General features: G+C 41.6%; 1 protein-coding gene across 2 annotated transcripts in view; it reads right to left on the bottom strand.

Annotated features, from left to right (window-relative positions):
* Positions 1–21510, bottom strand: part of hepacamb (hepatic and glial cell adhesion molecule b) — an 86866-nt gene extending 65356 nt beyond the window's left edge. For both annotated transcript variants that reach the window (XM_048562409.2, XM_048562410.2), the window contains exon 1: positions 21378–21510. In XM_048562409.2, coding sequence (XP_048418366.1) covers positions 21378–21462 — 85 coding nt within the window. In that variant the 5' untranslated portion in view covers positions 21463–21510. The remainder of the gene's footprint in view (positions 1–21377) is intronic.
* Between the last annotated feature and the right edge of the window lie 787 nt (positions 21511–22297).

The following is a 22297-nucleotide window of genomic DNA, read 5'->3' as shown; positions in this document are numbered from 1 at the left end:
CAGCATCTCAGGAACACAAAAGCTGACGTTTCGGGCCTAGACCCTTCATCAGAGAGGGGGATGGGGTGAGGGTTCTGGAATAAATAGGGAGAGAGGGGGAGGCGGACCGAAGATGGAGAGAAAAGAAGATAGGTGGAGAGAGTATAGGTGGGGAGGTAGGGAGGGGATAGGTCAGTCCAGGGAAGACGGACAGGTCAAGGAGGTGGGATGAGGTTAGTAGGTAGATGGGGGTGCGGCTTGGGGTGGGAGGAAGGGATGGGTGAGAGGAAGAACAGGTTAGGGAGGCAGAGACAGGTTGGACTGGTTTTGGGATGCAGTGGGTGGAGTGGAGGAGCTGGGCTGGTTGTGTGGTGCAGTCGGGGGAGGGGACGAACTGGGCTGGTTTAGGGATGCAGTAGGGGAAGGGGAGATTTTGAAACTGGTGAAGTCCACATTGATACCATTAGGCTGCAGGTTCCCAGGCGGAATATGAGTTGCTGTTCCTGCAACCTTCGGGTGGCATCATTGTGGCACTGCAGGAGGCCCATGATGGACATGTCATCTAAAGAATGGGAGGGGGAGTGAAAATGGTTTGCGACTGGGAGGTGCAGTAGTTTGTTGCGAACTGAGCGGAGGTGTTCTGCAAAGCGGTCTCCAAGCCTCCGCTTGGTTTCCCCAATGTAGAGGAAGCCACACCGGGTACAGTGGATGCAGTAATACACATTGGCAGATGTGCAGGTGAACCTCTGCTTAATGTGGAATGTCATCTTGGGGCCTGGGATAGGGGTGAGGGGGGAGGTGTGGGGGCAAGTGTAGCATTTCCTGCGGTTGCAGGGGAAGGTGCCGGGTGTGGTGGGGTTGGAGGGCAGTGTGGAGTGAACAAGGGAGTCACAGACAGAGTGGTCTCTCCGGAAAGCAGACAAGGGTGGGGATGGAAAAATGTCTTGGGTGGTGGGGTCGGATTGTAGATGGCGGAAATGTCGGAGGATGATGCGTTGTATCCGGAGGTTGGTGGGGTGGTGTGTGAGAACAAGGGGGATCCTCTTTGGGCGGTTGTGGCGGGGACGGGGTGTGAGAGACGTGTTGCGGGAAATACGGGAGACGCGGTCAAGAGCGTTCTCGATCACTGTGGGGGGAAAGTTGCGGTCCTTGAAGAATTTGGACATCTGGGATGTGTGGGAGTGGAATGTCTTGTCGTGGGAGCAGATGCGGCGGAGGCGGAGGAATTGGGAATAGGGGATGGAATTTTTGCAGGAGGGTGGGTGGGAGGAGGTGTATTCTAGGTAGCTGTGGGAGTCGGTGGGCTTGAAATGGACATCAGTTACAAGCTGGTTGCCTGAGATGGAGACTGAGAGGTCCAGGAAGGTGAGGGATGTGCTGGAAATGGCCCAGGTGAACTGAAGGTTGGGGTGGAAGGTGTTGGTGAAGTGGAAGAACTGTTCGAGCTCCTCTGGGGAGCAAGAAGCGGTGCCGATACAGTCATCAATGTACCGGAGGAAGAGGTGGGGTTTGGGGCCTGTGTAGGTGCGGAAGAGGGACTGTTTCACGTAACCTACAAAGAGGCAGGCATAGCTGGGGCCCATGCGGGTGCCCATGGCCACCCCCTTAGTCTGTAGGAAGTGGGAGGAGTCACAAGAGAAGTTATTGAGGGTGAGGGCGAGTTCGGCTAGGCGGATGAGGGTGTTGGTGGAGGGGGACTGGTCGGGCCTGTGGGACAGGAAGAAGTGGAGGGCCTTGAGGCCATCTGCATGCGGAATGCAGGTGTATAGGGACTGGACGTCCATGGTGAAGATGAGGTGTTGGGGGCCAGGCAATTGGAAGTCCTGGAGGAGGTGGAGGGCGTGGGTGGTGTCACGGACGTAGGTGGGGAGTTCCTGGACCAAGGGGGAGAAAATGGAGTCCAGATAGGTGGAGATGAGTTCGGCGGGGCAGGAGCAGGCTGAGACGATTGGTCGACCGGGGCAGGCAGGTTTGTGGATTTTGGGAAGGAGATAGAAACTGGCCGTGCGGGGTTGGGGAACAATGAGGTTGGAGGCTGTGGGTGGGATGTTCCCTGAGGTGATGAGGTCATGAATGGTGTTGGAGATGATGGTTTGGTGCTCGGGTGTGGGGTCATGATCGAGGGGGCGGTAGGTGGTGGTGTCGGAGAGTTGGCGTCTGGCCTCGGCGATGTAGAGGTCAGTGCGCCATACTACCACTGTGCCACCCTTGTCTGCAGGTTTGATGGTGAGGTTGGGGTTGGAGCGGAGGGAGCGGAGGGCTGCCCGTTTTGTGGGGGAGAGGTTGGAGTGGGTGAGAGGGGTGGAGAGGTTGAGGCGGTTAATGTCTCGACGACAGTTAGAGATGAAGAGGTCGAGGGAGGGTAGGAGGCCTGGGGGTGGTGTCCAGAAGGAGGACTTGTGTTGGAAGCGGGTGAAGGGGGTCAGTGGAGGGAGGGTTAGGTTCCCGGTTGAAGAAGTAGGCATGGAGGCGAAGACGGCGGAAAAACTGCTCTATGTCCAATCGTGACTGGTATTGGTTGATGTGTGGTTGTAGGGGGACAAAGGGGTAGGGGTAGTGTTTGCTTAGTGGGGCAGGCTATCTGTGAAAAAAGGCTAGAAATTTGTCCCTGAGTGGATGTCTGAGTGCCATCTGAAGAATCCTGGGGAATGCAGTCCCAGGAAAGGAGAGTGAACTGCCAGATCATAAACCATCATTGAAGCAGTCAGTGATGGAATAACTTTGAAAGGAGCTCTAAAGCCAAATCTTTGAAAGTAGAGAACTGTAGAGTTTTCATGAGATCTGGTGATCCATGTTTCATCGCTTGCTAAGAAATTTGTGGGAACTGTCTTGACTGCTTTGGAACTTTGATCTGCTCTATACATGTTCAACCACAGTTTGCTTATGATTCACATTTGCCTCATGTGAATTTTGCATGTCAGCATATAAGTTGTATGCTTTTGCATAGTAAAGGTGATTATTGTTTGTTCAAAACCATGGATCTTTAGACTTTATTCTCTTAGTAACTACTTGGGATGGCAAACTTTTCCTGCTTTAAGAAAATAAATTTTTGGTTCTTAGACAGACCATTACATAAACTTGATGGTCTGATCAGGGATCATATCAATCATCTGAAAGATGCAATGTGGCAACGCATCAAAACTCCTTTAACAATAGCTCCCAGCATCAAAACTTTTACCACCTAGAGGAACAAGAAGAGCAGGTTCATGGGAATATAGGTTCCCCTCCAAGAGACACACCATCCTCTCTTGGAATTATATGAACATTCCTTCAACATCAGTGAATCAAAATCCTGGACCTCTAAACCTAACAGCACTTTGAGAATACAGTCACCATGCAGGTTTCAGGAGATCCAGGAGATTACTATCACAACCTTCATCTTTTCAATGACAAAAGAAATGGACAAAAAATTCTGACCTTGCCAGAAACATGTATGAATTTTTTAAAATTAAGAACTGAAAGAGTTAGATTAAGGTGAAAAGACAGTGGTAAAAAGCAAAGAACAGAATCTGACTTGGTAAACTAACCCAAGATTACAAAACATGAAGAATAGTTAATGCCTTTCCAACAGTTTAAACAAGGAGTTAGTTCATCAGTGGCATTAATAGTGAAAAGATATTCGAAGGCATTTTATTGAGTCTTGCTAATAAACATCATGGACCAGGAATTACTTCCACCTTTAAAAGCTAATACTTCATACCTATCTTTCCACGAATGTAATACAAGAACAAATACATTTAATTTTTCAATATCGCCATTACAATAGCAAAAGAAGGGATCTCATGCAACCATACTAAGCATTTCATTACTACATTGGCAAAAACAATTTTTAGCCTCCATAGATCATACATATCATAACATGAATTTTGCATGTCAGAATATACGTTGTATTTTTTTGCATTGCAAATGTCATTATTGTTTGTTTAAAACCGTGGATCTTTAGACTTTATTCTCTTAGTAAGTACTTGGGATCTCAAAGTTTTAAACCACTTACAAACCACTGCAATTTTTTTTGGAAAGTTACTAAGCTGATCTGCATTGGCAGTTGGAACTCAGGTATACTTCCCATAGAAGTTATTCAGTCAGATTTTAAAGGAACTTTAACATGAGCTTAGCATAAAGGTGGAATTGATAGGGATTGTCAGTTAGTGTCAATTGATAGGGATTGTCAGTTAAACCCTAAGGCTGATGGATTCTCCATATCAGCTAGGAAGACAGGTGTACTAACATCAGCATCCTTGAAACATCCAATATTAGCAGCATCAAGGCCAGGATCATCCAAACCCAATTCTGCTGAGCAGTCACGGATTGGGATACCTAAGTTCCAATGTTAATGTAGATCATCTTCACTTAGCTCGAGAAAAGCACTCCAATGAGAGGGGCACAAAGGAAGTCTTGAAAAACTGAAGGTTCCCCTCAATAAATGCAGCATAGATGTCAATGCATGGGAGATCATTGTTTAGAAGAAACCAATGTGGAGGAAGCTCCAGTATGAAGGAGCACCATTCTTTGAGAACACCCATTGACAAGAGGAGGTATTGAGAAAGGAATTGCAGAAATAAATAACAGCAATTTCAAGGCCAAGAATCAATTCCACCTCCCAGAATACTTGCCAAATATATCATCAGATTTGTGATTCTAGGATCAGGATCAGCACCCACAGAACACATGACAGTAACATGGAATTTCCTTGGTGGATAATCATACTGTTTAGACAGTAATTGCGGACAATAACAATTAGCAACAAAGCACCATGGATGGAAAATGTTGCCCCTGAGAAATAAGAATTGTGGTTCACATAACTTGTGAATGGTTTGTTAGAGCTGGAACATAATTAAGTTTCCCAATTCCAACAGAATGAGTATGGATCATTTTCAAGTTGATTCAAGCCAGTTGTAAAGATGGGTTGAGACACAGTGGATTGAGTTTATTATTGGAAAAATGCAACTTGGTAAATATAGAAGGTAATAATAAACATTTATATAACATGAAAAGGTACCCAGAAGAGAAGAGGAGAAGCATTTCAGGTTGATGGTTGATGATATTGTGTTATATAGAGTGAAACTTATTAACCTGCTCAATAAAATATACAAATGAAGCATATTGGATAACAAACCAAAACATTTTGCATAGACTCCACAAATTAACAGTGAATATGGTATGTACTTTTGGATACTAATTCCCAAAAAAGATATTAATGTGTTAAAGACATTCAGAGAAAGTTGACCAGGTTTTAAGGGACTAATTTATAAAAAAAAGCTCATAACTAAAGTAAGATTCTTTGGAGAACAGACTGCAGGAGAAATTGGTTGCATGTTTAAAATAGCAAAACAATGACCAAAGGACACAAAGTGAAAATTCACAGAGTCCAAGTTAGGTTTATGGAAGTGATAAGGAGTCAATAGCACAGAACTAGATTTAATAGTCTTTAAATATTATAGCAAAATTAGTGAGGCTGCCCATTGTTCCAAATAGATAACAGAAAGAACTTAAGCTCCAATTTTTACTTGGATTGACTGTGCAACATGGAAGCAGCAGATTCTCTCTGATTCATTGACATTAAGCTCAGGCCATGTTAGCTCTCTGTCTTCATTAGTATAGTTCACATACAAGTCTCCACAACCCAGCAGAAATTTAACTGGGAGAAAGACTGCTATCAGGGACTGACAGAGACAATCCCCAGGCAGGATATTGGGGCAGTTGGTGGAGAAAGTGGGAGAAGATGTGAAAGCTGCTCAGAGACAATTGTTGGGAAGCCTTTGAAATTACAGATCCATAGTTTATTTTCAGTCCAGAGGGAGTTGCATCAGAATTAAGGTGGGGGAGGGGTATGGGGCAGGGGGAGATTACCTTAAGACTGAGATAAAGAAGAATTTCTTTTCTGAGGTTTATGAGTCTTTGTAGCTCCTTGCCACAGAGAGCAGTGGAGCAGAGTCCTTGTGTATATTTAAGGCTGAGTTTGATAACTTTTTGATCAGTGAGAAATCAATGGTGATGGGGAAAAGGCATGAAAGTGGATGTGAGGAACGTGTCGGATCAGCTATGCACCTAATGAATGTGGAGCAGGTTCAACGTGCTGAATGGTCTATTCCTATTGCTAATGGTCTTATAGTCGGTAATTCACTCAGATAAGAAAATCACAAGAAAGCCTGGCAGTCTATCTTACAGTCAAAAAATTATTAAGGCTAATTCTGTTCAATGTTGTTCAATGGAGTTTGGAAACATGACTGACAACAGTGCCAGAGCAATAATAATATTGAGCAGAATCTTCGGCTTCCAGTGGCGGTAAGCTTGAAGGTGAAAGAGCACTTAATGTATTGCGGCACATCCAGCTTCCTTGTTGTCTCTGCCAGAATTAAGTTCTGGGCAAGAAGACACATGGTCGATCTTCCTTCTCCCAGGTCAACTGAGACCCTAGATGGGCCAGTTAAAGACGATGTGAAGGTCTTAGGCCACCATCAATGGAGTTAACCCAGCTGCAGGCAGGGCCTGTCACCCATGCGGTAATCTCAGTAGCTACTATTCGGGGAGTAGATTGTTAACTCAGTTAACCACTGCTTGATCAAAAAACTGGATCTCAAATGGGGTTGGACGCAGAGCTGTTGTCAGACTCTTCTGCCCTTACTTCCAAACTCAGTGGACCCCTTCTTCCTGTGACCCGTATCCAAGACACTGTCTCCAACTACATCATTTAATCTTGTCCTGGGTGGACCCTGTATGAATGTGACTTCAGTGGGTATTTTTGCACCAGCAACCATTATCTTACTGTTTCACCACATTTCACTGAGAAACTCAAAATTAAAACAGAAGACACAGATGAAATTCGGAATATTTAAGTGATAGATTTAGGCTAAACTTTCTTGAAAAAGTTGGGTCAAATCCATTGTGACGCAAATCCATTTTGACAAGTGTGGTAAGACTTAGTCACTGTTAAATAACCTCTCTGGCAATGAAAATTGATTTTTGTTTATGTGTTGGGTCTCATTCATTCAAAAGTGAATTATTTTTGGAGATAACTTCAAAAAGTTGAAAACTTAAAAATTAAACAAAGTGGCTTTGTTAACTTTTTTCCCATATATCTCTTTCATCTCACTCTCTAAATCCCAATATTCTTTGCCTCTCACTTTCAGTTTTTCTGTTTGATTTGACATTGAATGAACAAATCAGACATACAGCTCCCAGTTTAGACTTGACACCCCTCATCAGAGGTGCACCAATTTGTCTGGTGAAGATTCAAGGCCGTGTGCTCTGCTCACACAGATCCCAGATTGGTTACAGATTGTACTGAGAAGAGTTTTTAATCATCATCAGTTCCAAGTGGAAATACCTATTAGAGGTCTGTGGGCGATTGTGAGTGCAATGAATAGCAGCACTGTTGGTTCTCTGCTGACCATAAAATCTGGCCCTTATAAATCAGAAACATGCACAAGCAGTTTGCCAAGAAACCTGAATTATACTTGGACTTGGATTACTTTATAAAGTGCAGCAGTATAAAAGTTATTAGAATCTGTAACAATATGCCAGTCATGAGGTTAAACTTGACAATGAGTAATTGGGAAATGTTTCACATTCATGGTTTAGGCTAGAAAAGATCAAGTCAACCAGCAAAGTTTGTAGTTATATGAGCTTGGGCATTAGATGGAAATACAATGAAGCTATACATTACAATAAATGCCTTACGATATCAACCTACTAGTGGATACTGGGAACAATTAGCTTTCTTCTCCAGTGTCATAAACTTCATTCCAGTGACATCATGAATAGAAATTGTGCTAACGTTATAGAAAGAGAAATCTGTATGAGTTGCCTCCTCTGAAGCTGCAAAGGTTAATCTTAACCAATGTCAGAGTATTCAAAACCCACAGAATATTGAATTCAATGCGTGCAGCAGAAGAATGGCTCATGATAGAGGAATGATTCTGAAATTGAAAATGCCACATCTAACCCAGAGTAAGATCCAAATGATGATGGCACAGCCAAACTGACTGAAAGAACTTGATGGACTCTGTGTCAGATGTCAAAGGCTGTGAATATTATGGTGTTTAGAACGTTTTGATTGTGGTACAAACTATCTGTGTAGAATTATTAAACAAAATAAAATGTGACACGTTGGATATGGTTTCTGTTGGCTTAGTCCAAGTTGTGTTGAGGTTTTTGAAGATATTTCTACTGTGAGGCATAATAAGTTTTCCTGTCGTATCTTATCAAACTCGCTTCATTACACCTACCCCATCCCTATTGGGTCCATTACTTCCAATATTGACCTCATCTTACCACGTACAGTTCCCAGAATGACTCACTGCTCCATAAGACATAAGGGCAGAATTAGGCCATTCAGCCCATTGAGTCTGTTCTGCTATTCGATCATGGTTGATATGTTTCTTCACCCTATTCTCCTGTTTTCTCCCTGTAACCATGGATCCACTTACCAATCAAGAGCCCATCTATTTCCGTCTTAAAGACAGTCAATGACTTGGCCTCAACAGCTTTCTGTGGGTAATGAATTCCACAAATTAACCAGCCTCCTGCTGAAGATTCTTCCTCATCTCAGTTGTAAAGGGTTGGCCCTACAGTCTGAAGTTATGCCTTTGGATTCTAGTCTCTCCCACTGGTGGAAACATCTCCACATCCACTACCTTTGCACTGAAGTGGATCCTCTAGAAGCCCCCTCTGAGAATTGTGAAGATGACAATACTGAAACAAGAGATCTACTCACCGAAGTGCAGAGGGACAGCCATACTCACTGAGCTCACCCCGATTGGGCTCCTGACTGTAGCTGCGGTATAGGAAGTTGCCCTTGACTTACTGCGCTGAAATCCCCTGACTAACAGGTATCCCTATGGGTTTTGGTGAGGACTGAAGTCCATGAGATATGTCGGTTCACTTTTACTCAGTAACAGGTTCATGGTGCAAGTATGAAATCAAAATAGCACACTGCTCTATAGCAAGATGTAAACGCCCCTGACTGAGGACTGATGACTAGCAAGGCAAGCCCTTGGTTGTGTAACTGTGCTAACCGATATGACAAGGCAAGAACGGTACGACTATGCAAGTAAGCACTAAGTAAGCAAGGGCTAAGAGAGAAAATGAGAAGCCCTGAGACAACATACAGTTCGGTCCTTCAGCTGAGTGCCTGTTCATGCACGGAAGGTGTCCCTGCTGCAGCCTTTCAATGCTAGTTACCTGTGCACCCTGAAGTGCGGATTGCCCTACCTATGTGTTGGTGAGATGTCATGATGGTCATGTGGAGCTGGCAAGCTGATGCCAATGCCTGTGGATGAGGGGTACATGTGGCTGGAATCCGTGGATTGTGCACTGAGTTGTACTTTGGTCATTTGCAACATAGAGGTCCTTTAGAGCAAGCAGCGAGCTGAATATGCCAGACTCCGATTTCCACATCAAAATTTCCTCAATGTATGTTTCATTGGGTATGTTTTATAAGATAGGGAGCTAAATATTAATGAGATGAGTTTGTCTGTAAACAATGTTTTCTAATAAGCACAATTCCCTGAACTGGCAACTCGCCATTGCCCTGTGGGAAACTCACTACGCTGCTTGTCTAAAGTATAAAAGATATCCAGGTACTCCTGATATTGAGTAGACTTTGTTAGACTTCTCATCCAATTCTGTCACAAATTTCACCATAGACCATGTTGCTCAGGTCCTGTCAGATTTCACCCAATGATTTAATTGGAGTTACTTGTCATGTGGGGTTGATTAGCTGAGATGACTAGAGTGTGGTTTAGAAGAAAGCCAAGAGTGCTATGTGAATCCCTGCCCCAGGTGTGGTAGTTCTTACCTCCTGACTTTACCCCACACTTCAGGAATGGTTACTTTCAAACTACATATAATCAGTTGTCTCTTTCTAAGGGACAGTGTTGTTTGTGGTCCTTTGCAGGCTATGACTCCTTCCATTGTAATTAGTATTTTTAATTCTCATTTCAAAACAGTGATCTCCTACCCAATACCAGGATTTACATTCTACATCAAGTGCATAATCACCCACTGTTTTTAGAAGGGCTTTTCAAATCTTCTAAAGGTTGAGTTATATATACTCCAGAACACTAGGCCAATGTTCTGGGGACATCAGTTTAAATCCCACAGTGGCAGATGATGAAATGTGGACTTAATTTAAAAAATTCTGGAGTAAAAACAAAAGCTAGACTAATTGGTGATCATGTAACTGATGTAGATTCTCGCAAACAGCTGTCTAGATCACTAATATCATTTAGGGAAGGGAATCTGCCATTCTTACCCAGTCTGGTCTACATGTGATTCCAAGGCACATAGCTAGGCAGTTGATTCTCAACTGATCTCTGAACAACTAATGATGAGCAATAAATGCTGGCCTAGCCAGTGGTGCTCACATCACATGGATGAATGAGAAAATAAAACTAGGTTCTTTATTTTTGCATGAGGGAAAGGGTGCACAGAAGGAATCTGAATTCCAAGTCAGTTGTAACCTTGGGAGAGATGGCATTGACCCCAAATTTCTTTGTTTGTTTCATATCTTCACAGCATAACAGCTTGGTGATTAACCTGTTTAACAATTCCATGAATGTTCCTGCAGTGGGAAATGGGACTCAAAACTGAAGCTGCTGATTCAAAGGCAGAGGCACTGACAGTTGAGCCAAAAGATATCCTCTCCTTCGCTTTTTTGTAGATGCCTTTCTGCTCATGATGGCTGTATTCAATTTCATGGCTATGACTTTGAGTAGTGAGTCTTGGAAATGCAGACCACAAAAGTCAGCCAACTTTATATTCACTCTTGATGAATCTTAGGGTGCTTTTGGCCAAGTCTGAGTTGCATCAGGTTTTTTAAACAGATTTTTATCAAAAGGCCCAGTGTGTTAACTGGCCCTTGAGCATCACCAAAATCTGACTCCAGCCCCATCATAAGATATGGCATTCCTGGAACAACTCACCACTCAACGATATCCCGGAAAACACTGGCATCTCTTGCACCTGTGTTGTATTTAAAAGATCACCAAGCAAGTGAACAATTGCAGTCAGTCTGGATTCCTGCACAGTTCTTGACATTTTTCTGAGTGTGGCAAATTAGAAGAAATCATGGCACCATCTAAATGGCAAGGGCCTGGAGACCTGCAAAAGTGGGATTTTCTCCATCTTACCCATCGGGACGAATGCCCAGAATTGCAGTAAGAAGATCTATGCCCTTCTCCAATATAAATTGTGCCATCATCTCTCTGATGCCTCCCATTCACTCTTATATCTGCTACAGTACCCACCATTCATCAAGACTCATTCTCTACCGTTCTCACAATTGCCTGCAGCATCTTCACTCACTTGCTGTCACCCACTTCAACCCAAGACCACTCTCCCTTCATACCTTCTGCACTGCCCACTCACTCACTCAGGGCACCTCCCAACCTCCACCAAACAGAATGGCTGTGCCACTACTTTCAATTCCCTTCATTCTTCCTCCCTCTTATTCCAGGAAAAAAGCAAATAAAGGAGAAGAAGGGCTGAAAACGGTTGACGAGCTGCCTGACATTTGGCCCCTCAACCTAACTCCGACCTCCATGAGTGGCTGACTGGCCAAGTCCAAGCCCCAGGACTGATCTTGGAGGCTGTTTTTGACTTACAGTGCCAGACCCCCCGAACAATGGCTACTTGCTTGGCTTGAATAAAGGCCACTGACAACCATGACCAACTCCTGGCCTTTGTTTCTGTAACCAATAACATGGTAAGACAGAAATAATATGAGCGTGCTTTTTCTGGCTGAGGAGACAAAGTGTGAAAAGGCAAGGCAATGCGAGGTAGGGATGCTGCAAACACCCAGGTAGTGAGTGTGTGCCATGACATCATTTGAAGAACCTGGAGATACAGCCTGGTCCAGTCATGAGCCCGTATCTATGAGTGGGCCTGCAGCATTAAGGTGAAGTTATATCAAACCTTTAACACTGTTTTTATTTTTCTCTACGGATGCTGTCAGACCTACTGAGATTCTCCAATACTTACCGTATTTGTTTCAGACCTCCAATGTCTGTAGTGTTTTGCTTTTATTTTCTTCACAGCTGTTGCCTTGTCAATATTATTTTGAAAATGGGCTGCTGTTTCTTCTGAGCTTGGCTTTTATAGAATTTCAGGGTCTGAGAACCAGTTTCAGTCACATGATCAAAACATTGCTCAACAATGGAAGATAAATGGTGGTCCTTCACACTTAGCTAGTCTTGTTAGATTTCCTTTGTTATGTTGCAAACCTAGAGACATAAAGTCTAAGGGTCCGTTGACTCTGTGCTTTGTGGTAAGCTTCCAACAATGGCAGCCGTAAGCTCCACAAAGGATTACTGTTTAGGCATGTCTATTCAAGGGGCAGACTGTCACTCAGTACGATTCAGTTTAGAACTTTCCAGATGCTTGATCATCTGAATTGAAGTTGCAAAGGTCACCTGGTCTGTGCCCGCCCCGCACCACCAGCAACCATCTTAACAGTTCATCAGTGTATATATTTTTTAAATAAATAAAAGCAGTTCCAGAAACTTCCGTACAAACATGGCAAAATTTAAAGTCACATACATGACATATCTTTGACTGTTAGACAAACATGTGAAAATAGCAGGTGAGAAAAGATTAGTTGGTTCATCAGGATGCAACGCTCTTTATTTTTGGAGATTGTTTTGCTGATCAAAATTTGAAGTGTTAGCAAAGTAAAATCCCATTCAAGTGCTCACGATCAACATCAACAGTTCCTAGGTCAAGTGCAGCACAGTCACTGGCAAAATAAAGATCCTCCAGCTCTAGTCTAACCTTTGAACAGTACCTGTACTGCACAAGAGTGGCATTTTTATTATCACTATTCCCTCTCAAATGTTACAAGCTTAGTGAAGATTAATGAGATGAACTCTTTTTCATTTGATGTGGAATTGAGATTAGTTAAACTAATCTCCCTTAGGAACAGTGAGAGAAGGGAAGTATTCATTCCAATTCAACAATGTAGGCAGATCAGAACTGAAAGTTACCCTTTCACTGACAACATAAGCTTCCCGAGCTGTAGTCCTTCATAACATTATCATTCTGGCAGCTCCAAGATATTAACCCTTCAGAACATTGACAACCAGTAGGGATATTCTTCACCAGATAGTTTAAGCACTGAAGAGGTGAAGAAAGGGCTAACACTGGGTTTTCAGCTGAAACACCAGCTTAGCCAACATTTAACACAAGGCACAGGAGTGTAGGAGTTGGGAGATCATGGTGTAGCTGTACAGGACATAGATTAGGTCACATTTGGAATACTGCATTCAGTTCTGGTTGTCCTGCTGTAGGAAAGATGTTATGAAACTTGAAACATTTCAGAAAAAATTTCCAAGGGCAGTTGCCAGGGTTGGAGGGTTTGAGATATAGGGAGAGGCTGACTAGGCTGTGGCTATTTTCCCTGGAGCAGCAAAGGCTGAGGGGTGATCTTATAGATGCTTATAAAACCATGAGGGATATGGGTAGGATGAATAGTCAAGGTCTTTTCCCCAGCATTGGGGAGTTCAAAACTAGAGGGCACAGATTTAAGATGAGTGGGGAAAGATTTAAAAGGGACCTAAGGGGTGACTTCATCACACAATGCGTATATAGAACGAACTGCCAGAGGAGAGCGGTGGAGGCTGGTACAATTACAACATTTAAAAGGTATCTGGATGGGTGCATGAACAGGTGTAGCATAGAGGGATGTGTGCCAAATGCTAGCAAATGGGACTAGATAAATTTAGAAAATTTGAATGGTATGGACGAGTTAGATTGAAGAGTTTGTTTCTGTGCTATACAACCCCATGACTCTATGAGATCAGCCTTAGAAACAACCACTCAAAGGCTTGTTAAATATACAATTGCCATTTAAAATGTTGGTGTTCGTTAAAGAAGCTACACATCATTTTGGTGTCAAGTACACCTACTAATAACTTTTCAGAACATTTTCTAATTTTGTGGGAGTAAACAAAGCTTAGAGTTTGATTTCAAGTATTGTTTAAAGGGTTTTCATCATTTTGTTGTCATTGCAAATGCAGAGAGAAAAAGCCAGTAGAAATACTGGGAAATGAACATACTGGTCATACTGGAGCACCGCCTAAGGTACACAAGACTAGTCTGACCAATGTGTGTCATTTGCAGATTTTACTTTTAAAGATCTTGCTTTTAAAAGTAAATGCGAAATTCAGTTGCAGATCAGTACATGCCAATTTACTTATGAAAAGATTTATTGAAGTTGGGTTTAAGGGTGATTTTAGAGATGGGGGGCTAGGATTTGTTCAAGTATTGCCCTCAAAGCAGTGCAACACAAACCAGGCAAAGGTAGTGTTGCAAGTCGGTCACTGAGTGGCTTTTTTTTTATTGATGAAGAAAGTTACACGGGCCATGCAGGTGGTGGCCCTCAACACTGCCCTTCCTGCAGAATCAAAGTAGTTTTATATTGCTCCAGGAAGCCAGTTGGTGAAGGATAGAACAGGAGTCATGCTTTACACATTTATTTCTAATTACAGTGTTGAATATTACAAATGTACATGTTCTAAACTGAAAAAAGTAGCATTTCTACACATTAACAGGGCTCGAACTACAATTAATAGAATGCAATAGTGCTGTGCAACAACACTTCTCCCCTACTTTCAACTGGTGCAAATTTACTTGCTACAAAAATACGAAAATATATAACCATAATTCTTTCATTTCCTCCCTAGCATTTCTCTTAATCTTTAAATAATAAACTACCAGCATTCTCTGATTTAGCATCCATTCATAATAAAGGTAAAAATTGCAAATGCTGGAGATCTGAAATAAAGACAGAAATACTGGAGAAACTCAGCAGATCAAGCAGCGCCCACGGAGACAGGAACAAAATTAACATTTCAAGTCTAATAACTTTTCTTCAGAAACAAAGCTCAGTTCCAAAGAAGACTCATTGGACTCAATCATTGCCTGTGTTTCTCCACAGTTGCAGCCAGACCTGCTGAGTTTCTCCAGCATTTTCTGCTTTTTCTTGCATTCCTTCCTGTTTGAGGAATAATTTCCTCTGCATTCACCTCACAAAGTTTTACAATACCAATATTCAGCTACAGAAAAACCAATGTCCATCTAATATCCAGTCTCTAACTTCCTAATACAAACCTTCTTCGTTAAGGTTTTAATAGCACTATCCATGCCTTAACTGTTCACTTTCTACAATTATGCTATGGAAAATCACTTTATTTCCCTTGATAATTTTTGGTAATTGTCTTTCTGATTGCTTTGGTTCTAATTTACCCATTGCTGATGTAACAATCCATTCATTTCATATTTCATTTAATCTGCACAAGTTCCATTTATATCTAGTCTAATTGATTTTTTTCATTTCTTAGTCAAGTACTCTTGATATGGAGTTTTGTGTATTCCTTTCTAATCCAAGATCTTGACTCTAATTTGCATTTGATCACTATTCCCTAGGTGTTCTCTAAGTTTACATCATCTAATTAAGCAACAACTCAATACTTGGATCAAGGTCAAGTTAAATTTACTTCATCATTCAATAATATATTGACTGAGAAAACAGTTTTGAATGAGTTGAACAATCTTCCTTTCTTTCAACAGAACTATTATTTCTCATTCTACATACTTTTCAATTAAAATCTCTCCAATTACTTCAATTCCTAGTACATGGCTCCCCGATTGAGGGTGAATTTTTTTGACCAATCTCATTTCACAGCAGATGTGGAAACATCTGTGGGCAGAAAGGAGAATTAACATTTTTGGTCCAGTGGCCCTTCTAATGGCTGACTATGGGTTGTTTGAGGTAGCAGCCCACGTAATGGCAAGGCCTGGTATGTGGAGCTTAGCGTCAGGCAGGAGAGAAGGTGTTCAGGCCTTAAAATTATTGAGCTTGATACTGAGTCCAGAAGGCTTTAGGTCCCCAAGCAGAAAATGAGATGTTGTTCTTCCAGCTTGTACTGGAGCACTACAGCAAGCCTGAGACAGAGATATTGGCCAGCAAACATGGTGGTGTATTGAAATGGCAGGCAACCAGAAGCCCAGGGTCTTTTCTCCCAACTACAATCAGTTCTGAAGAAGGGTCACTGGATCCAAAATGTTAACTCTCCTTTCTCTGTATTGATGCTGCCAAACCTGCTGAGTTTTCCAGTAATTGCTGTTTTTGCTTCTGATTTCCAGCATCTGCAGTTCTTTGGTTTTCAATCTAAACTATCTTCCCAATGTTATGGCTGAAACCTTGAAATTTCTGAGCTCAATTAAAATGAGTCTGTTAGGATCATTACTCTATTTAAATATTGAGACTCCAAGGATACTGTAATATGTTTAATTCATATTCAAATTACTTTTTTTGTCAATTCAGGCTCAGCTAAAACACATTTTAGTTCCTAAGTTTATTTAATACTTCTTTATTCTAATCAGTTTCCCAGTTTTTCTTCACTGTGAAATAGGTCTACATTGCTGTTTGCATTTCCATGGCTTGTCAAATTCTGCTTATCTTTATTTTCCCATAACCCGATTTCTTCCAGCTAGCTATCTTCTCTAATTGAACTTTGTTCGACCTTCCTTCCACCTAATTTGCTATATACTTAAAGCATATATTCCTTTCCAAACTGCAAAATATGTAACTTAAAATTAAAATCCCTTCAAAGAAATTGGCCTCAGTGCAGCTCAGTTCTAGGTCATCACATTGCCAATTAATTCCTATCCCAGAACAAGTGTCAATAAATGATGAAGATAAATAAGCCTCAATATATCCAAATTGAAAACCATATACCCTAAGAAGCATATCTGCCTGATATTTACCTCCTTGGTTTGCTTTATCTTTGTCGGCTAATATGTAAAAATCCTGCAATTACTCCATCACACAGCCAATTTCTTACTCAATCATAGTACTTCTAGAATTTTTTTACTAAGGCAGGAAATATATTTTTTTCCTTGCGCAATTGGTTCTGACATTAACTTTAATTTCTAGCTGTTTCCGTTTCCCATCCAATATTAATACGCATTGTTGGGTGTGAGCAACATTAGTACATGGAAGAAACCTACCTATGAGATCGCATGTGTTTCCCATTATATATAGCATTTATTCCTTCATGAGGGTATGGGCATGACCTTCCCACATTGCCCATGAGGTGAACCACTACCCTGAACCGAACGGTTGATGCTGTGTAAGTATATCTACAGTGCTTTTCAGGAAGAAAATTCTAGTAACATTGAAGGAACAGCAATATAGTTCCAAGAAGGATGTTTCCAATGACTGGGGAGCTCAGAACTAGAGGACACAGTCTAAGGATATGCTGTAGGCCATTTAGGACTTAGATCTGGAGAAATTTCTTCACCCAGAGAATGATGACCCTGTGGAAATTTTTTTGCCACAGGAAGGGCTGATGTCAAACCATGGAATGCTTTCAAGGAGGAGTTAGATATATATCTTAGGACTAAAGGAACAAAAGAATATGGGGAGAAAATGGGAACAAGATTCTGAGTTGAGTAAGTCATGATTAAGTTGAATAGCAGAACAGGCCCAAAAGTTTGAGTGGCCTATTCCTACTTCTATTTTCTATATTTCTATGTTATTATGGTGATTATCTTGGAATGGAGCTTGCAGATCATTATTTCTCATGCATCTTCTGCTTTTGATCTTCAAGGTACTGAAGGGAATGGATTTGCAAAGTGTTATCAAAGGAGGTTCAGTGATTGCCGCAGTACATCCTGCACATGGTAAACACTGCTGCCACTGTAGTGGAGGAAGTAATGCTTAAATTAATTTATGGGCTGCTTTATCCTAGATGGTATCAAACAATTTAAGTATCATTGGAGGGGCTTTCATCCAAGAACGAAGAGTATTCTATAACAGTCCTGGTGAGTGTCTTATAGTTGGCAGACAGGTTTGTGGCGTCAAGAGGTCAGTTACTCACCTCAGAATTCTCAGCTTTTGACTTGCTTTTATAGGCACAGTATTCAATTTACTAGTCCATTTAAGTTTCCAGGATACTGATGGTGAAGAATTCAATGATGATGATGCAATAAGCATCAAAGGTAATTGTCTGTGTGTAGTGAGTATGACTTGCTACTTATCAGACAATGCTTGAATGTAGTCCAGATATGGCCCAAACTCTGGAGATTTTACCCTTATTCATTTGGCTTTAATTTTATCTGGGCCAAATGCTATCTTTGACTCAGAAGGCCTCTTACACTGAAGTAAGATTTCTAAGCATGTGCTTCAACTGCGCCGGTGTTATAAATTCCTGAAGCTTTATCTCACACAAAACTAAATATAACACTGTATCCGATCATTCTTAATCTAACTAGCATTGTACATGGGCCTGAATGGGTTAATAGTGAAGAATGCGACGTGCACCACCCACTATGATGGTTTCTTGTGAGGCTGCATTTGGAGTGTTGCGTGCAGCTTTGATCACAATATTACCAGAAAGATGTGGAAGCTTTGGAGAGAGTACAGAGAAGGTTCACCAAAATGTTGCCTGGTCTCTAGGGCATTGGCTATTGAGGAAAGGTGAAAAAGACTGGGATTGTTTTCACTGGAAAGACAGCGGCTAAGAGGAGAGCTGATAAAGGTCAACAAAATTATGAGAGGCATAGATACGGTGGATATCAAAGGCTTTTTCCCGGGGTTGAAGTTTCAATTATAAAGGGAGCACAAACTCAAGGTCAGAGGAGGAAAGTTTAAAGCAGATGTGGGAGGGAAGTTTTTCACGCAGAGAGTCGTAGCAGCATTGAATGCATCACCAGAAGAGGTGATGGATGTGGGCATATTGAAGACATGTAAGGTGCACCTAGATGGGTACATGAATAGGAAGGAAATAGAGGGATACAGATTGAAAAATGGCAGGTTTGTTTTTAGATTAATTAGGGATGATGGTTGGCACAGGCTCAGAAGGCCAAAGGGCATGTTTCAGTTCTGTACCTTTTCATTTGTTCATATGAACTTGTAGACGAAACAGCTTAAGTTCTCACAAGAATGAAACTTAACACAGGGCCCTCCACAGTCTTTGTAACAATCGCTATCATATCAAAGTAATTTGTAACACAAAATCAGCTACACGTTGTAAACTACAATGGACTCATCTAGTTAGACCAGGAAGCGGTTGTCCTCTACGTGGTTGGCCTGAAGCAAATCTTATGGAGAGTGGTGGCACTGACCTTCATCACAAGCAGTGTTTCATACAGCGTAGTGAGCTGACAAGCCCATACAACAATCATATACATGACAACTTGAACTTCAATTGAAATAATTTAATTAAACTAACTTGACTTCTACCTGTATATGGTGACACCATCTTATTACCCCAGCTAGGGCAGAAAGTGCTAGAAAAATTCAAGTTGTTGTAATCACCAATAACATATTTTCTGCCACACTATTACCTACTGAAAATCATTTGTACATCACTGTTCTGCCCTTGTACTGACAGACATTTATTGGTACAAACCAGCAACACAACTGGCCAACAGAACATTTTTTCACCATGCCATATTAATTCTCCACTGACTTAAAAATTATTGCACTATTTTTAAGTTCAAGCAACAGTGAAGACAGGGAAGCATTTTTGAACTCTCGTTCTGTGAACTCCAGTGGGAAGAAAATCATGCACGTGGAAAATAATCTCTTCTGCACCTGTTTTGTGCTGCTGACATCCATTAACTTCAACCCCTTAAATTCTGCTCCGCTGCCATCTTTGAGCTTCACCTGTACCATCTGTCAGCTTCACCTGTACCATCCGAACCACCCTCACCATCCCTTATGCACAATAGAAATGTTTCAAAATTAGTGATTTTTTTCTGAAGTCATATTCTAGAAGTCACAACAATGAATTTACAAGGGAATTCATAAATTGGGAAAATTCTAAATAGTCACAGAGATTTCGTTAAATTTCTGTCATAAGATTCTTGTTGCACCCGGTTAATTTCATTGAAACATTACTGGTGGGAACTGGGAGAATAACTTTTACCCAAAATGATACTGAGCTATGGGCTATGAGAGGATCCCATTCTTGACAAACATTCAATTCTTCATTAGTTGAGCTCACCTGTTTGGATTGTATAATTGACTTCAGAACCCCTAAGTGAAAGAATAGAATAGATAGAGTTTCTGATCCTAATAACTATTCACTAATTCTAACTGGAAAGTGCCTCTTATTGTTTACTTGGATGCTGGTGAGAATGAATTGGACTGTGGTTGCCATCAGCCCCCGACTGAATTGCGAAATGGGTTCTTATTATCAGGCTTAATGCGAATGAAAGCCATGGAACATTCATTCATATTACAGCCAAAACATGTTGAATGTCAGCCTGTAAATCCTTCCAGGACGCCAGATCCTGGAGAGCTGGAGAGTCGACTGGTCAGTGATTCTGCAGAGAATGCTGGAAAACCACTATGGTATTCTGCCCAAGAGCATTGAGTAATCAAATGCAAGTCCATGCCCTGAGTCTTGAAAAGGAGGGTGGGAGAAAATTCAGGCAGAAAGAGATGAATACTAGTCACTTTAACATGGCACAAAAGGCTGGCACCAGGGAATGTGTCAGCAACTTTATCAGAACCAGAAAGGAGAAGGTCGCAATAAAGTAAAAGATGCACATTAATGTGATAAGAAAAACATTACTTCGATTGGTGTTCAACTAGAGGCTGAGGGTTTGATTTCTACAGTCATGAAGCTCCGCACCAGATGATACCTGATCAATGTTTGGGAGTGCAAAATCAGTATAAGTTCCAACTTAGATTGTCCTAAAGCTTCCCCCAATCCAAATGTGATTATAGGCTTTAAACATAGCCTGAATCATAGGACACATAGAAAAAAGTATGATAAAATAATGTATTTAGTGACTGTAAACATATTATCTTCAATGGATATTGATGTTGAAAGGGTTAAAGAGTAAACAAGTGCATAGCAAATACCCACACAGACATGCATGACCCTTTGCCTCTGCAAACTAATTATGCTCTCTGAATATGACAGCCCGTATCAACTTGAATGTGGGAAGCACAAAAGTTTACACCATCACTGTACAATGCCAACTTTCTATAAGTGTCCCTCAGAAATCCATGCACGAAGCATGTCATGGAGTTTGACATGCAATAGAGTGGGCAATTGACACTGTTTCCGTCTGAGAGAGACAGAGGCATAAACAATGCTTGTTGTTTCACAGGATGACTTGGTGGCTTATGTGCTTGACAGCCAAAAGCTTGAATTGTTATTTCTTTTTCAAAAAAAGTTCTCATTTTTTTTTTAAAAAAGTGTTTAGATCAATTTTCTGAGGCAATATCTGCTCTGACATAATGACTAGTCTCAGCAACTTTAACAAGGGACCAGCAAATACACCGAGAAAACTCTGCAGTAGGTGCAGAGACAGACTAAAGCTCAGGGATATGTTAATCTGCCATATTTTAAACAAATAGAATAAAACAGACTTCCTACCTGGCAGTGCCAGCAAAAAGCAGAAAACGTTGAAGAATTGCAGAGAAGTGAAACCTCTTGAGAATACTTCCCTTCCTGCCTTCATTTTGGGACTAACACTGACTCCTGGCTGAGGATGATTTGCATTATTTGTTTAATCAGGGCACGTCCTCAGTACCACTAGGAGTTTTCAACAGACCTCAGCTCTGCCAAGCCCCTGAATAGAAGAGCAGTGTTCTCTAATTTATTACGAAGCCATCAGCACTATGAATCCATGCCAATTCCAAAAAGAAAGATGGAGGAACATAAAGCTGGAGATCTTGTCCTTGTACATTACATAAAAAAAAACCTCTTGAGAAAACTTGGGAATAGACTTTTAAGCTCAAAACCATTTCCAGACACTGCTGGTGTCATTGCCCTCTGAATTATCTAACATGGGCTTTAACTCTTGCTACTCTCAAGCTTTCAAATCTTGAGTTTCCACAAAGCAACAGCTTTCCTTTTTAAGACTAAATGCCACCCTGAACATTAGTTTTCTGCCCTTGCAATTTTAAGCTGCCACATTGCAACTTGCCTTGATGCTGGAGGAACAAGCCAGTCCCTCCCACTGACCGCTCTGTGACCACTGCCAACATGTCTGCGGCGTTCCCACATCAGAATCAGATGATTTTTCCTGTAGGTCACAACCCTCCCCACAAAAATTTCTTGAGTCTTTTTGCCCTTCACCCCATCTGTCAAAGATAAACTGGAACAGTTCGACAGGAGTATAGAAAATGTGAAGTTGTTCTGGCCCAAGACTTAAAGTAAAAACTGTAATCATTCTTGCGACCGATGTTGCTCATTAGCCTGTAATTGCCACTTTGGCAATTCATTATAAATGGCTACGTGACAATTTGACTGATACAATATAACTCCATGAATGTCTCATATGTCCTGACCAT

The sequence above is a fragment of the Stegostoma tigrinum genome, chromosome 32 (assembly GCF_030684315.1).
Source record: "Stegostoma tigrinum isolate sSteTig4 chromosome 32, sSteTig4.hap1, whole genome shotgun sequence".
NCBI classification, from domain to species: Eukaryota; Metazoa; Chordata; class Chondrichthyes; order Orectolobiformes; family Stegostomatidae; genus Stegostoma; species Stegostoma tigrinum.
The sequence above is the reverse complement of the archived record's forward strand: the minus strand, read 5'-3'. Positions and strand labels throughout refer to the sequence as shown.